The 18,835-nt window shown below is 34.7% G+C and overlaps 1 protein-coding gene across 2 annotated transcripts in view; it reads right to left on the reverse strand.

Moving 5' to 3' along the window:
• Positions 1-18,835, reverse strand: part of shakB (shaking B) — a 54,514-nt gene that overhangs the window by 24,685 nt on the left and 10,994 nt on the right. The window contains exon 4 of one of the 2 annotated variants that reach the window (XM_066389112.1): positions 9,170-9,350. In XM_066389112.1, coding sequence (XP_066245209.1) covers positions 9,170-9,350 — 181 coding nt within the window. Of the gene's footprint in view, positions 1-4,808; positions 4,945-9,169; positions 9,351-18,835 lie in introns of those variants that run through there. The other variant, XM_066389123.1, reaches the window with a different exon arrangement.

Genomic DNA, 18,835 nt, shown 5'->3' on the forward strand with positions numbered 1-18,835 from the left:
AGCACACCGACCCCCAACCAAAACCGTATAGGACAATCGTTTTGAATTAGAAAATTTCATGTTAATACAGAGTGTAACATATCATCATGGAGATATTTCAGGGAGCGATAGTACTGCGCAAAATAATTTAAAAAATGCTTATAAACCCATGGTCAAAAACGCGCCATTTTCGATATACAGGGTGACAAGTTTCATATTTTTTATCATATGTTGTATTTTTGTCACGTATGTTTTACGTCAAATTTTATGAATTTTCCTACACCTATTTTCTTTAAGCAACAAAATGTTAAAATCGCCGACAGCCATATACAAGGTGTTATGTTTTTTTGGATCACGTACTATTTTATTTTGCATAGATTTTTTGAGGACACCTGAAGTCATTGGTATATCAGACCCCAATTGAAGCAGAAAGGGAATTGCGAAATAGAATAGTGAATTCATGCAACATCATTCGCAATACTTCTCGAATATTTGAGAATTTGTTGACCTATGAGGAAAAGAGCGAAGTCCTGCATCTTAGTAGGAAGAAGACATTTTCAACAGTTTTTATAATTTTGTTTTCGTTTAAATTTATTTTTATTTTAAGAAATTTAATTAAATGTTACACGAATTACTTGAAATGGTTTATAATTGAGGCGAATAATTATTTTTTCCTTATTTCTTAGTTCTTAATTTGCATTGGTAGATATTTTTGGAAATTCCACGAAACTCCACATTTACCTATGAAAATAGCTTAAATTAATCGTCTCGATGAGGTCTACAAAACGCCGCAAACCATTTGTCGATGTTGTATAAAGTTTCCAAAATAGAGCATCATTTTGATCTCTAATTTTTGTGAAAAATACGAAAATACTGTAAGAGACTAAAAAGATAAAGAATAAAAAAATGAATTTCAAGTTGGCATCAGAATTCATACAGGGTGTTTCAAAAAAAAAGATACAAAGTATAAAATAGCACAGGACCCAAAAGACATGACACCCTGTGTGTGGCTATCGATTTTGACATTTTTTGTTGAGAGTCTTAAAGAAAATAGGTTTATCAAATTTTAAAAATTTAAGTCAAGGCATACATGGGAAAAACGCAAAATATGAAAAGAAATGTGAAACTTTGCCACGCTGCAGATAGAAAATGGTACTGACCATGGGTTTATTACCATTTTTTAAATATTTTGCAAAGTACTAGCGTTCTCAAAAATATTTCCATGATGACATCTTACACCTTGTATGTGGGATGTGGTGGAGGAATGTGCACATTCCACTGTGCTCGATGTAAAAAGGGCAGTATGAGAGTCTGGTAATCGGGTGGCAATTTAAAATCCCCCAATACCTGGAAAAACTTAATGAGATTGTGAGTTTTTGAGATACTAAAAAAAGCGTTTTTTTAGGAATTTCATTTTAATTTTTTTAAACTCACATTCAAGACAGAGAAAATCTGCTTAAAACTTTGCCATAAATACTGTAAGTTGCCTTAAGAATTACGCCATCAGATTTTTTATCGATAAGTCAAGTGTTACTGTACATATTAGGCTCTATTCTACTAGAATTAAAGCTATGAAACTGAACCAGTGTTAAATTGGCGCTGCGGAATTTATGCTAAAAAATGAATAGACTCAAAAAGGCTTTCAAAAAAGTTCTTCAAATTGTTTTTTACCCTCTGCGCGTGACCCTTTGGGCTCGATTTCACTACGAGAAATCACGTAAGCGAAAGAAAACGCATTTCATATGTCTAATTAACTATACGTTTCAACGTTAAACTTTGAAAATGACGAGCCATTCTTCAAATTGAGTTACTGACTCCCGAAGTTATTTTTTTAACCGTAAACGCCTCTGCAAGAAAATCCCGCTTTTTTTGCATGCCCTGCTGTTTACAGAAAATTAGCAGAAATCGACTGTATAAAACACTAAAAATTTCATTAAACTACCTTCTCAGATGAACAAACACGAATATTATTCAAGCAATCATGTACCTCCTTATCTTTTTGTCTCACCAATTTTTTGCCATTTATTCGATTCACAGTAACTCTTACACTTGAAAAATTCAGGTATTGGTATCAATTTTGAAATTCTTAGGAGCAGATGTAAAAACGATGAGGAAATTCCAGTGTGGCACATTGACACATCGCTACGACCCTGACAAAAATGGCGATGGCACTGGCTTGAAATATAATCTGGCGGCTATATTTTCGAACTTCCAATAGGAGGCCCGAAAATGGCATTTTCCGCGCGCTTACGCGAAACGCGTATTTTCGCCGTTGCCTTACAGGAAAGGTGTATTTTTGTTACAGTAAATTGGCGTAAAAAACGCACTATCTATAGCTTTTAGATAGCATAAATATTTAAATGGATATGGAATTTGGCTGTCAACTTTTACACTCTCATCTTCCCAGCTTTGATCAAAGCGAGTCATATTGAATAAACGACTGCACTGAATATAAAAGAAATGCGATAAAGACATAAAGCTGACACAAGCCAATGAAAATATTCGGCATTACCATCAAAGCGAACGCAGAAATGTTTTCGTTCACGTCCGAAACTATAGGAGGGCCAACATCACAATCAAGTCGGATGATCAACGTAAGATCAATGAATATAGATTTTCGAACTTTTGCTCGCTTATGAAATGGCGTAATTAATAAAATATGTATCTACATAACGCGACGATGCGATTTCATAATTTTTGTGACAATTATCTGACATTTTTTAAACCTCCTTAAAAAATAACCCGCAATGACTTATGACCCTAAGGACCGGCAGTTCAATGTCTAGTTAGGGAGGAATAACTGCCATTTAACAACTAACTGGCAGATGAAGTGTTATTCAAACTAAAGTTAAGTTTAACCAGCAGATTAGGGAAGGACATGATGAAACACCTACATAATAGACAGAGACATTTTGACCGATGGTTAGTAGTGACTGTAAGGTACCTTATATGCAGTTTAACAGGACACTGAAGAACCAGCACTAACGGAGAAAATCTACGTGTAATAATGAATTAATATATATGAAATTTATTGTTTTTGATTGATATTTAATTGTTAAAAAAGGGACACTTTTATTACTGACGTAGGGCTCCACGAGACCGAGACCGAGACTTAGTCTCGACCTTGATTTCGGTTTCGATCAAGAGTTTGAGGTCGAAGTTGTTCCCATAAGGCATCACAAATGTAATTATCAAAGTCAAGTTAAAACTACTGACTTATGATTTTTCGACTCCAATAAAAGATGTACATTTTTTTATGTTCTGGATTGGGTTTGAATGCGTCAGTGAAACAACTTGTCTAAAGAAGATTTTATGTTCAAGAACGAGACTTACGAAAGACTCAATTTATGGTCTCGGTGTCGGACATCCGAACCGAAATAAAGATTAAGGAGAATTGGAACTCAGTTTCAAAGTAGGAATTAAAGTATCAGTTTCAGTTTTAGTTTAGTATCAATGATTAGTTTTAATAGTAAAAGAAAAAGATAGATATAGGATACCTTTCGTGATGGGTTCGTATTTATCGTAGAGGCCGAAATTGAGCTATTATACAGGATGTTCTATTTGAAGGAAAGAAATTGACCTCATTTTCAATAAAACCGAAAGTGGAAATTAGACACCCATATACACGAGATGCAGATACCAAGTTGAGATTTTCACCCACAAAGTAAACAAATTCCAAACTTTTTAGTAACAGGGGTAATTGCTTGATTGGAATAGTAATATTCCCCTTCATCCCGTAAACCAAATTTCTGGAAGTTGCCTGAGGCATTTTCTCAGGATTAAGCAATTTTCACGTATGGAAGCTCGACAACAAATTTAACACATTATCAGCCCCAAACAAGTAATAAAATGTTTTTTCCACAGGTAATTGTAAAAGATGTCATTATTGCCTGCGTTGAGTCACTTAAAAGTAGATTTTCTCGCCTTTTTTCTAATAACAGTTGATCAAGTTATTGGTACCCATAAAGCCCATTATTCACCTAGAGAGCTAATCGGCCGCAATGTCGTCATTGTTTCCATTACTGTTTTAATTCTAGTTGCCATGGAAACGAATGTCAAATGAAACGTCACTCCTGACATAAATCAAGCCACCATGTCTTTTTGTGTTTCAGAATTGATTTATTCTTAATGCAGGTCAATGACTATAATTTTATATAAATTCCAGTTAACTCTAGTACACACTGCGTTTGTGAAGTACCTACTCATGACCCTAAAGTTTTAGATCCCTCAGCGCAGCGTGCTTCAGGATTTAAACTTGACGTTCACAACCTTGGGGTATAATAATGTACTATTAAGTCCACATAAGGACGCCGCCAATCACAACTGCGTAACAACATCGAGCATGAGACCAATCATAAGATAGGGCTTAAGGTAAGTTGAGCTAAATTCCCCCTCGTATATCGCGAATTGGTGATCTCAATTATTTTAAAATTATGTTTATCTGTAATATGCATTTTCGAGCCCCTCACTTTCACATTGCTTTGCAAGCAAGACATTTCCTATGGAGGTCTCAATATATGGGTGGCGGGTTTCGCTAAATGAAACTTAAGCCAAGATTCAACAACTCAGGCTTACTTCTTGTTTCGATAATTGCTGCAGTTTAAATGAAATGTCACATTAAAATCCAAAATTGTGACTTTTAACGGTTTTTTTTTAATTAACAACCCCAGCTACAACCAAACCGCGGCAACCTCTTCAAATTTCCTATAACTCGCGGTATCACTCTGCGTAACAAAGCTACTCAACACTAAGAAGAAGGAAAAACATTGATACTAAGCAATTGTTTATGATATTAATCACAAATCCTGCATCGAGTACTGGTACCTCACCAATGGAAATTCGCTAAATCCGCGCCACGTGACCACGTGAGCACACATGTGCTCTATTCGCGCCCTGCCGATTCTACCTTTCACTAATTGGCCGTCGCGATGCCCGTCCCGACGCTGCTGCTGGCTATTTCGAGGATTCCACGACATGGAATAGCCGACGGACGCTCCGAGGAAGATATTTTTGACTTTGGTGGAGGTGCGAAGCAGGACTGGACTTTCAGTTCCAGGACTGGATTGTTTTTAAATTCAGGCTTGGATGAATTGAAACGCCGGCCTGTTATACAGGGTGGCTCATCTACACCCTTCATACGAGGATAGTCCCTGAAGTACCCGATCTCACGTAGAGATGGCGATTTTTGTTGAAAATTTTCCTATATTTCAAAGACCCGACCTCAAAAGCTTATGTTTAAAGTTTGAGGGTATCACGTTGGTTTATATTTGTTTTGGAGCCGTTTTTAGTGAACGCTTCTAGAGATTTTGTGAACATAGAAAAAATTGGTCATCGATACGTGAGTCAATGCTTTCATTTAAAAGGTCTTCCTCCATCCAACATCAAAACGGAGTTAGATTCTACTCTGGGAAAATCTGGTCCTTCGTTAACAACTGTAAAATATTGAGTGGCAGAGTTTCAACGCAATCGTACGAGCTGCGAAGACGAACTCTGCAGTGGTCAACCCCATGAGGTGACTACTCCAGAGATTGTGGTGAAATTGTGTGGAAGACTGTCAGCTAAAACTGCACGAGTTAGAAGACATAAGAGGCATTTCGAAAAGTATGGTACATCCCATTTTAACCGAACATTTGGATATGAGAAAGTTGTGCGCAAGATGAGTGCCGCGATTACTCACAACTGAACGAAAACAGTGCGTAAGAATGTTTCCAGGGAGTGTTTGGCAAAGTTTCGCAGCAATAAACCCGAGTTTTTGTGTCCATTCCTAGTCATGGATGAAACACGAGTCCATCATTTCACACCTGAAACAAAACAGCAGTCAAAACAATGGACTTAAGGAGGAGAATCGGTTCCAAAGAATTCGAAAACAGTTCCATCTGCAGAAAAGGTGATGACGTCAATTTTTTTGGGATGCACGTGGGATAATTTTTATCGACTATCTCTCTAAAGGAAAACAACAAACGGAGAATAATATACAAATTTATTACAGCGCTTGAGCGAAAAAATTAAGAAAACGCGACCACATCTGGCGAAAAAGAAAATATTGTTTCATCAAGACAACACACCAGTCCACACTTCCGCCATCGCGATAGCCAAAATCAATCAACTTGGTTTCGAACTTTTTCCTCGCCCACCCTATTCGCCAGATTTAGCGCCCTCAGATTATTTTCTATTTACAAACTTGAAAAAATAGCTGGGTGGAAAGAGGTTTGCCAATAATGAAGTGATGGAGTCCAAGGTTGGCGGCTATTTTGAAACATGCGAAGTTTCTTACTATAAACAGGGTATAGAAGTCATAGAACATCGCTGGGAAAAATGTGTTAATCTCAAAGGAGACTATCTTGAGAAATAATGTAATATTTTCCACAATTTTTTTTCCTTTCAATGTTGGGTCGGGTGCTTCTGGGACTATCCTCGTAAGAAAAATTTTAATTGAAAAAAAATTTTTAAGTATGAACTATGTTGGCATACCACAATTCATTGCCGCAAGCCCAAATGCAACATTCCCAACGTCTTTAAAAAAAACTGATCCAATTGGTGAGAGAAGTAAAACTGTTCCTTAGTCGCGGATTGCAATTTAAAATAACTCGGAGAAGAAATCTTTTTTTAAAATGACGTCCAAAGCAATTGGTTTTCCTTCAGGGTGGAAACAAACGGTTCCAAACAAATATTTGGATTTTAGCGGCGACAGTTCATCACAAAATTAAAAGAAACAAATGTTTTCAGTCCTGTCCGCTTGAGTGAAGCCTCCAGAATCAACTCGAAACGCTTTCAGATATGCGAATAGATCGCAATTTTTCATAATTATCGATATTTCGGCCCGTTAAAGGTCACTTCTATTATTCACCGACGTTAAAAAGAGGAAAAGACTCTCCATAAAAAATTCGATTTCGGTAAAAAGTGATTTTTTATTCATCGAAATATCAGAATCTATCAAGAGATATGCTCAACACCCATATTTGTAAGTTTTCTGAATTTATTTTGGGGCCTTCAAGCATCTTTGCATGGCAAAACTCATATCCAGACCTATATATTCACTGTCGGTAACATGCGATAGATTCAATCCGAATTCGATCTTGCTTAAATATTTCATAAAAAACTCCTTCTTTGGTCTTTGCACTATTAAATCAGAGTCGGCCTCCATACTTTCCACTGGTCATCCCAAGCTTTTGGTACGAATACTTGTATCTCTGACCTCTCTTTAAGTTTTAATAGTGTCTCAATAGGTAGCACGAAAAAAATTAAGGTTCTCTGCCATATTCTTAGATTTCCAAGAGGCAGGTTGAAAAATTATATAATCTTTTGTCTCGCCGGCACAGTACGAAAAGTCGATTTTGTGGCATCAGCAACAACACCAGTGGATCCAATTATCATGAAATTTCAATTAAAGCTGAGTTGAACGGATTAAAATTTCTCATTTGATGGATTTTTTATACCTAAATAAGCACGTTCGAACATTAAGTTAGCCGCAAAATGTGCGAAATGAATTAAATTATAACTCTGTAGGTAAGTAGAAAAATAATCAAAAATGTTGTCAATCATGTTGGCAATCGTATTGTCAATTATATTGTCAATAGTGTTGTCAGTTTTGTTGTTAATCATGTTTTGCTGAAAAAATTTAGGGGAATTTCCAGAAATCGTAGAGTGGTATTAAGAAACATGATAAAACATTTTTTTAATAAGTTTACAGATTATCCCAACATTTCGTCGTTAAGGCTTGTCCATTTGGAAAGACTATGTATTAACGAAATCTTCATTATTTCATGATATCACTAACGCCAACTACTTTGTGAAATTCGTTTTTTAACGTGTAACCCAGAATTTCACGTGTTAAATTTTCAATTAATCCAATGCTATCCTCTTGTTATTGGGATTAAAGCTACGAAACTTGTTCCCGCAAATTTAATAGATTACTTATTTTCTTGTCAATTATGGTCGGTGCTTTTCCAGACTAGTTCAAATTCCTTTTCTTATTATTCCAAAAATAATTGAAATATACACATCTCAAAGCATTAACGCCATATAATAAGGTCTGCTATAGCCGAACGAGTCTAAATTAACTCAGTTTACACTATCTAAATTTACAACCGGAAGCCGGTACGTAAAACTCTTGAAAAAGTAAATTACTATTGTTGCAGAAGAACCTGGGTGGATAAAAATATACCCATTAGAAGAACTGTTGACATGGCTCAAGAGCAACTACAAAAGTAAGTGTATTTATGTTTGGCTATAAACCGCGTATTATAGGAGAGTAAAGCTAAACAGAAATAGAGAATTACTCGAAACCAATAAAGCTGGATCGGATACTTGCAAATAGAATTATTAGAGATTTATTGAAATATCGTGTCAGTGCTGTATAATAAACGTACACATAGCTGAAAAAGTTTTGCGTCACCTGATTTTTCTGCTTTAAAATAATTTGCTACAGAGAATTTTTAGTAACTTCATATTTATGATTTATGATTAACAATGGTGCCCTTTCTGCATTGATAACCAATTTTCACATATTTTTTCTTAAATAAACAGTTCGAGGTTATAAGTGATAAATGAATTAGGGATATTCTGAATCCATGTGTTAGACTGTGGCGAGGTGCTATTTGTGACAGATTAGTCTTCACAAACGATAATCTTCATTATACTCTGGCAGTAAATAACTACCGTGAAAGCGAGGGAATCAACAATTTAGATTGGCCTGCTTTGTTGCCCGACATGAACCTTATGGAACATGCTTGAGATGTGCTGTCCAGAATTATAAACTCTCAAAGCAATCCTCCCAAAACCATCCAGGAGCTTGTTACGGATGCTACAGAAGAATGGCTGCATATTGCTCAAGATTCTATAGCTACCCTTGTTCAAAACATGCAGCAACGTCTTGAAGTTTGTATTAATGCCAGGAGTGGAAATACACGTTATTAATTCCTTTTTTACTTTGAAAATCGTTTTTATTACTTGAAATTTAATGGTGAAGTAATTATATGATTGATTTTTAATCAAAATTCATAAATAAATAAATATTCCATACATTTTTTGCACCACCTAATAAAATATTCAAGAATCAAGGCGATGCAAAACTTTTGTAGCTATGTCTATTATCGCAAAAGTGGGAGGTTTTGGTAACCTGACGCAATCAGTATTATTGGTTTTTGATGTAATTTTTCCTTTCAAATATTAAATGTACATTTGCCCTTACCTGGAAAAACAAAATAAAAGCGACCCATTGGTAGTATCTAACTTGTTTAACGGGTCGCGTTCCTGTGAAAAGAACTCCTGGATAATGGGTCAGGTCGGTTATTATCCTGTTATTCCCATCAACAACCGTGAAGGTAGAGTGAATCCAGCAAAACGTGTTTAGAACATCTTCTGGAATATCTCTGCAAATTAAAAAAAAAACAGATTTGTTGGTTACGTCCTCTAATTACAGAAAATGATTTTCTATGAGTTCAACACTATATTTTTTCTACGGCGATGCATGAGACAAAAAAATTGCTTTTACAGTAAGTCAATCACAAGAATGTAATTGAATTACTTAAGTGGAATTAAGTTACCGTAATTGTCCGAGGAATCAATTACTTCTGAAACTAATTGGAGTATTAATTACTTTTATTTTGCTCTTAATAAATGGTGACAGTGATTGATCAACTTCTTTAAAGGAATTGGTAATTGTAATTAAATTTTTTGCTGAAAGCAATTGCGACAGCTCTCTTCGGAAGTTGGCATCGGAAACTTGTGCAGCGCTGCAGAGATCCAACTTAAAGCAGACTGTATTTCCAAAATGATGCGAACTTCTCTGGTGTCAGTGTGGCATTGTGGAAAAATCCTATAATTAATTAAGTTGCGTTTCATAACTATTGTAGAGAGATCGAACATGATTTTTTAATATTGTTGCGAGACTTCCTGATAAAATATAACATCAAAACCCTCTTAAAATTTACGACCAGATGATGCATTGAAATATGTTTATTAATAATTATATTGCGTCCCAGTAGTTGTAATATTATTATTTATGGCCATATTTTCCCCATTTTCTAGGTCACGAAACATTATTGATGGCAGCATGTGCGGTATTTTGAAGAAACAGTTCGATGCGATTTAATTTACTGAAAATAAAAAGTTTGTACGTTATACCCTACAATCACATAAAAGAAACTATTTTTCAGTTTTTGTCGTAAACTGCTTTCTTACTGAAATCTTAAATCTCTACTCAGCACGAAACAATTCGCTAATGCTTGAAGCTTCAATAGAGCCTCGGTCGGATCGTCAGATCATCTTTCACCTAAAGACTCCTCCTCACGTAAAAGTTTCCCATGAGAGATGGCCAACCTCGCTTCACCGGTTCGCAAATTTCGCTCGCGTGCGGCAATAATTTACTAATCGCACTTATTATACAGGGCGATTATAAATTTTTTCGATCAGCTTCAGCAAAAATAAACACCGCCTCAATTATTTGTGGTAACGCGCGAATAACTAACAAATTTTTAGCACTTTTGCTCACTACCTAACAATCTATAAAAATAACAAAAGGCTGTTTGTTAGCACAAAATCGGAAACTAATAAATTTCCTATCAACAAAGCAGTTTTTTATTGTTTATGTGCAGAGTACTCACAAGTCGTAAGACTTAGAAAAAAAGTTTAAGATAAAAGTTATTCGACTTTTAATGAATATTTAGTTTTTTATATTTTCAAAACTACAGGGTGGTTCAGAACACCATGACGTGATAAAAATACGTTTTTTTAAGTGGGATACCCTATATTTTGTTACAGATACTAATTCTGCTTGTAACTTTAAGTATTTTGTTATTACAAAATATAAAAAAGCTTTAACTGTTTTGGGATTAATTCAATTTAAAATAAAGATTCAATGAAAAATAAGCTTTTTAAAATTATCAACAAAGTCACATAGTATTAATTGAATCGTTTGACAACTTTGTCCAAAAACAAAGAGTAGTTCGACTAGAGTATAGTTTTAATTTTCGAGAAATTTTATATAGGGTGTGAAAAAAACATCCAAATTTTTCACATTACAAATGTCTCAAACTCGATTTTTTAATGAAATTTTCTTTTAATTCGCTTTCAAATGATATATGTATATATTGGGGTAACGTTAGAGACGTTCTGCATAGTTAACAATCTTATATTTTGTACAAGTTTTGTATAAGCAAAAGTAGCAAGGCAAACTAACGAATTCACTACTACTCGACTGCTTCTCTGTCCTTCTATCTCTTAACTGCCTGTTCCTCATTTCTTTTGTTTTAACTTTTCCCAGTTCTGGTGGTCCTTCAGACCCAAGGGAGAAATACCTGCTAGTCCCAGTTTCCATAAATAAATCCCACACATGGCCACTTAATTGCGTCGGTAGTAGTGACCTCCTCTGACAGTGCTTTATCTTCAAGATGGCTCTGCCAACCTACCCCTCATCTTATTATCACTTCTAATGTTACTTTCCTAAAGTTAAGGACTAATAAATCTCCAACATATATATGTTATATATCTAAAATGAAGAGATCTTATATAGTTAACTAATTAGTATTATTAATCACCATGTTATTAAACTGAATTAATATTAAATTTTTTACTACATTTATTTTTTCTGTTTATAGCTTTTTTGTCAAAATCTAATTGATAAATTTTAAATCGTATTACATCATTAAATGTAGTTTTGAAACTCCTTTAATTTGAGGTGTCACTCGATCCATGTTTCAATTTAAAAAATCGGCATTTTTGCCCTAGCGACGGCATAATCAACAGTTAGCACGATAAAGAAAAATCAAAAGATAGTATTATTCGTCCTATTTAATGCTGCTTTTAAATTTAAAAAAAATAATAATTTGTTAAAAAGTTAACATTGAAGATAATTTAGAGCCGCGCTATATAATGTGCAATTATACGTAGTAAGAAATTGTAAGATAATAGAAATTGGCATGTTTGCCCTTGCTAGCAATGTCGCTAAGACAGACATGAATTGCGGAATTTGAGGTAGATTTCAAATACATAATATTGTACTTAATTTTGAAGTGCTAGCATGGCAATTTCCTCCGGCCAACAAAGCATTTCGCCTGTGTCGTATGTAAGGATTAAATGAAATTGACTATATAAAAACAGAAATACTACTAGTCATATCATTAAATTTCATAGTTCTCGTAATATAATAATGTAAACTTAACTTAACTTCACTAGACTTAATTTACTTTTTTTTGTGGCGTTAGAATTCCAGTGAAGCTTCCAGAGCGCGAGAATTTTTTCATTTTGCGACCATTTAAATTAAAAAACAAGAACGCGATATTAAAAGTTCAATAAGATGAGGTCATTTCCGCGACTCACCGAAGTTAAAAACATTTTCGCTCAAAATACAAAGCAAACGAAAACGGGAATATTATTTCAGCTCTTAACACCTTCAGTAAATATTTCTAGGCGGATGCAAATAATGGTTTTTCAAAATTGTGTTACTCCTCGAAGACGGCAACATGTTTAAAAGCAACTTGAGGTCCTACAAATCAACCAGTTCAAAAAAATTGATACCTTAAACGGGCAATAAATCAATCCGATTATAAAACTGTAACTGTTCTCTGTAATAGTAATTCTATTTGGGCAAGAGGCGCCCGAAATGAAGCAAAATGAATTGAATTATGACCAATAAAGATTAGTGGGCAATTAATCGTTTTGATTGCCACAATTTGAACTTTTTTACGTTTCTCTGTCGAAATAGGTCAGCAAATACCTTGAGAGTTTATGATGAACTGAAACGTACCACGCGGGCACATAACAATCTTGGAAAAATTTGGACAAGAGGTGACTTTTCATGAAATCTTAGACGCTCATCACATGCTTGAGAAATTATTCTGGTTCATGACTTGATTAGCACAAAGCACGGCAGATAGGATTCCATAACATCCGATGAATTTTACAGCGGTGTATCGTGGTACACATCGTTAACATTGGATGTAAATACACACAAGGAAAAAGGTTTATGATATTCAAAGTGAGCGTCCAAATTTAAACAGTCGTAAACTTTGTGAAAAATATAATCTCCACGGCTCCTTCATAGGCAAAAACCTATATAAAGATGACCTATCTTATGGCCCTCGTGCGACCGTTGAAATCGACAAAAAATTCTACAAAAAAGTGTTAAAATAATAAAATACCTCAATTTCCTGAAAAGGGATGGAATCGTATCATTTTTTGTATAGAAAACTAAGGTCTTCTATGCCCGTTAACACGGAATCGGTTTTATCTCAAGCTGTAGCTCATTCAGCAAAAACTGTACTTTTGTGAGTTGATGATCAAAAATTAAATAATTTATTAAAAAATTAATATTAAAATAATAATATTAAAATTTTAAAAAAGTAATATAATTTGAAAATTATTTAATTTTTGATTAACTCTAAACATTTTATATTATAGGTTTGATTCGGACTATGAAAACAATTTTATTATACAGGGTGTCCGAAAGAAGTTGCCCCCCTCTCATGTTGCCCTCCCCCACCATTTAGCTCATATTAATCTAAGAAGGACTATACCTAGATCTAGACAAATCCAGTGTTTGCAGTCCTTGTAGCTCATGTCAAGGTACACTGTGGTAAACGATACCTACATTTGGGCAAACCTATGTCATTTTCGCGATTAAATTTTGATTCCAATTTAATTTAAATTCAAAAATCTGCTTAATGCAATAAATGTAGGTCATATTAAGCTAAATTATGGGGTCAAGGACCTATCCGCACCTCCACGTGGTAACCCCTGGATGCCTTCTCCCCCGAATCTGGGTCACCAACTCCGGGCGGGAGAGGTAATAGACGCCGAATGCAGAAGGATGAATATTCAATGAGTAAAACCTGAACTAATCTGAACGCGGGCCTGCCGAATAACTTATTGCATCATCAAAAAGCAGTTATTGGGGTAAACACGACAGGAAAGACCCTAAAAGGCCAAGACAAGAAGTTGAAGGAGCGAAACAGCCAAGGACGACTACACAGCAATGGAAGCCATAACACAAAACGAAGCATTTCAAGAGAAAACTTAAACATGCAAGAACAATTTCCCTTGTAGGAGGAAAAAGCAATAATTCAAGAGAACCGAAATGACCCAAAAAGGCAGTAGATATTCCAAAAACCCAACAAATAAGGAGAGAGTGAAATCAACTAGCACAAGACGAGTGTAATAGACAGTAGCTAGTTTCAATCCTCTCCAACCCTGACGAAAAATCCCTCAGGAACCGTTCCGGAATTAGAGAAGATTCTTTCATCCTGAGGTTTCTAGCAGGTAGGTGCTTCGGTGAATCCCACACTATCCAGCCTCCAGAACACCAAACCGAATATCATTTAAAGATTTTCCTCATGATAAAAGAAAAATATTGAGCTAAATTATGGGCAAATATATCTAGATTTAGAGAAATCCAATATTTGTAGTTAATTATATTGTAATAGCTCATATTATGCTAAAGTACACCCAACACCTTTGCGAAAAGATGTTGAGTACAGAAGATGTAGAACTTATCATATTTCTTAAAGTTATGCCATACCAAACTTTTATCTTTTTTTAAACGAACTACCCTATAAAGGGTGATCTCCGAAGGTGTTTCGATATTTAAGGAACTGATTCTTTGGACTGTTCTAAAACGAAAATCTCATATAAACATATGTCCTAAAATGAATGATTTGCGATATACAGGGTGTTGAATATTAAGGAAAATTTAATATTTTTCTTCGTATTTTCAAAATGGGCCAAGATATTTTATTAAACTCGATATACCTACACAGTACTTCAAACAATACATTTTCCTTCTATTTAAAGAAAAATGGTGCAACCATAGATGTGTGTAGGTGTTATCATATTAATTCTTATAGAGGAATTGGGAGACGCCGTTGGTATTTTCCAGATTACCTACTTTTTTTTTAATAACCGATTCAAAATACTCCAAAAATGCTTCTTGTGTTTTTTTAACACGATAAGTCGTTTTTGAGAAAAAAATAAAATATGCCACGTTGAAAATCTATGCTGAAAATAGTAACATAAAATAATAGTAATAGGTATTTTTGAATCTGTTCGCGAGTCCATGAGAAAAAGGATAAATGAATGTATGATGGCAAATGGTGGTCATTTTCAACAACTTTTATAATGTATTCAATTTTAAAAATACCAGTGGCGTACCCCCCATTCCCCTATAAGAATTAACATGGTAACCCTTATGCACATCTATGGTTACAGCACTTTTCTTCAAATAGGAGGAAAATGTACTCTTTGGACTACTATGTAGGTATACCAAGTTTCAATAAAATATCTGGCGCCATTTTGAAAATACGAAGAAAAATATTTTATTTTTCTTAATATTCAACACCCTGTATTTCGGAAACGACTTATTTTAGAATATATATTTATATAATATTTTCAGCTTAGAACAATCCAGAGGATCAGCTCTTTAGATATCAGAACATCCTTAGGGACCATCCTGTATATTATTACAGATGTTGATAGTGCTTTCTTAGAAGAATTCAACGATATAAGGTTTTATAGGTCTGTCACGTTTCGTTTCGGAATTGCTTAACGATATCTTCAGGAAAAGGATTTTGCATATATTAATAGACATGTACTTTTAGATATATGTTTATTGGTAGTTGACCATGTTTTTGGAACTAATTTTCGTCTAAACTTTAGTAATAGGATCTAATTTATTGAGCAGTCGACAAATGTGGATTAACTTCATTTAAAGATACGCAATCTCATTTTTTTGCAAAACATGCGAAATTTTAAGGAATATCTTCCAATTTTATTAACGGCAAATTTTTGGGTCGCCCAGTACAGGAGTGACAAAAAAAAAGGAATGAGAACTGTGACGTAAGCTGCCAACAACAATTAGCAAAACTGTCTTATTTTTAGAAGATTTCTCTTACTATTTATTAAAAATCTATTAAAATCCGGTTTCTTAAACTGCTGATTTTGCCGCCAGGGTAATTTCCATACCAACGACGAGATCAGATCAAAGCATTGGGTCAATTTACCCATTTCCATGGAAATTGCCTTGCTGACAAAATTATCAAGAGCTTGAAGAACCGGGCCTAAACAGAAGAGACAGTTCAATGCTCCTGATACCAGTAAAACCGCGTTGTAGACAAAAGCTGAATTAAAAATAGGCCTTTGGCACAGTTTGTGGAACGAACTGTATTCACATACAAGAAACCGACAGGTCTACATTCCAGATTAGTAACAGTGTGCGAAGTTGAGGCTAGATGTCAGTAATGGGTGTAGATACAAAAAATAAGTATCGACTTAACTGATTTTCGATAAGTGCTATAATGTTATGATTCCCTGCTGAACACAATGGAATATCTGATGTGTCTTATACTAAGAGTGCCCTTACGGAATTATCGTACCTTTGGAGTAGATACAGTACCAGAGTTCTAGACTAACGACATTATCGTTAACGTTAGCGTTGTCGTTAACGTTATCATTAGCATTAGGCGTAGCTCCGTTGTGCGTGACCTCTATCAGTAAGATCTCTATGATATTAAGGGTGGAGATATGTAACTAAAATTTATTAGTTGAGATGTTAAAAGAAGTTTATTTTTTGAGTATATTATTATTATTATGGAGATTCGAATTGGAGGAATTTGTCCATAGTTCATCCTCGGGAAAAAATTCAAAGTGAGCAGAATTGTTTGCAAAAGTTGGAGAAAATTCTTCAATATACGACCTTGGGATTATCCCATGCCGCAACCATATCTCACTCCAACAACCCCTAATTATAACCTCCCTCTCCTATTAACATCGTAAAGATCTTACTGATAACAAGCACAACATTAATCCAAATAACCTTGAGTCTTACTGATAACAGCCACGCACAACGACCGAGCCACGCTAACGCTAACGTTAACGTTATTCATCCAGAATTCCTATGGTGTCCTGCTACCGCTAAAGCTCGAAAGCCGCTAATGTGCTCATTATCTAGTTAATCTGTAGATTAAATTATTCGCTCAGTTAATATGTGGAATCAACAATTTTCCGAATTTGAGCTAGGTAAAATATGCACATTAATGTCATCCGTATCGTTAAAGTTCAAAAGTTTGTTCAGGTTAGTTAAAGAAAGGTAAGGTTTACGGTTGGAAAAATTGACGAGGTTATGGTCAGGAGTGAGGAGTATTGAAATGTGGTGACGGGAATGCTGAAGAGAATAATGAAGAGAAAACAGGAAGAAAAGAGGCAAAGAGAGGAGAAAATACAGAAAGAGATGATCGGGAAATAGGACCGGACTTGACACGGGTAATGGAAGGTTAGGAATGGGCCCTAAAGAAATACCAGAAAAGATGATTCCAGGAAGGAGAAAGGTGGAGTATTTTAGTGGGTAGGGCCATAAGGTTAATTCAAGGTGGTTTAGCTTGTTTCTCTCATTTCCTTTCCCTACTCCTTCCCCTTCTCCCTACGTTTGACAAATTATGATAATTTGCTTAATTGTAATAATATGTTAAACCGTTTGATTCTTTGCGTTATAGTTTTTTAATTGATTTATAATTGATTCCATCAACTAATTCGTTAATTTTTAATTGTAGTAACTTGATTCTTTAGGCATTGAAAAATAAAAAATAACTTGAAGTTAATTGAAGCGTGCAAAAATATTGCTGTTAGTCCAGCAGAGATCTTATATTCACATTAACGAGTGCCTAGTAGATAATATGCAGATTACCTAGATAATTTGAGAAATGAAACAACTTTTGGAACTTTAACGAATCACCCTAATTAATCTACACATTACCTAGATAATCTGCAGAATAATTGATGTCCGCACTTTAGTGGTAACAAATCCGCTCTTTGGTTACCTTACAGCACGTAGGCAAAGAAGACTTTCTGGGCCAAAGAGGAGACATAACAAGGCCCGAAATACCGGGATCCAGGCCATGAACGTCAACTAATATCCGGATCCCAGGCCTGAAAATGTGTTAGCAGAATGTCTTTGACTTTAAGAATTTAAAACTCATAAGAATATACAGGGTGGCCCAAATAAGATGAGTTAGTGGCGATTGAGTGAGAGTAGTTGCTCGAGACCTAGAAACCCTGAAAGTCTGAAAATGTCATTATCGACAACAAAAAATGTACCAAATTTAGTAGAATTTAGTCAAGCAGTTTAGCCGGAGTAAATAATTTTCGAAAATGACTGTTTTCACTTAACATTTTGAGAACACCTGTAGTGAACCTCCACTGTCCGCCCAAGTCGATCGTGTGCCAAATTTATATAGTTTAGCTTATGAGAAAGCTGTTAATGATTAATGATGTCGCCGGCATGTGGCAATATTATATTACAAAGAATTATGTGATTCTTGTAAAAATACTTAATTCTAGCTCTGTCTTCAAAACCTACAGCGCTTACAAAAAGTATTGCAATACATATATAAATTTCATAAACCGGATATTCAAAAAAACTCCTTAAACACGTATAATTTTATTTTAAAAGAGGTATTTCATGCATTATTTTCTGCGTTCAAAATTTTCATTCCTGTTCGGTTATCCTCACTAACTTTTTATTTTCAAATGTAAAGGTACTCGTTGTAATATATCAAATGAAAGGTAATTCAATACGGAATACAACTGTATACTCAAAACTAAAATTGGATATACAGTTTCTTTTTTTTTTAAATTAACAAAGTCCATATCCTAAAAAGATTAAAAGGTTTAATCTTTGCTTCCTAGATAAATAATTCATTTTTATTTTACTTTGAAAGAGAGCCAAAAAATGACAATAACACATAGAAATTCCAAATGGTCTTCAATGTAAACAATTTTTTGATTAAAAATATTTTGGTTTTCAGAGAATTCATTAGTAGTAGAATTCAGTTGTCAGGCATCTACCACAGTTAAAATATCAAAAAAATGA

Source organism: Euwallacea similis, chromosome 1 (assembly GCF_039881205.1).
Source record: "Euwallacea similis isolate ESF13 chromosome 1, ESF131.1, whole genome shotgun sequence".
Lineage (NCBI taxonomy): Eukaryota > Metazoa > Arthropoda > Insecta > Coleoptera > Curculionidae > Euwallacea > Euwallacea similis.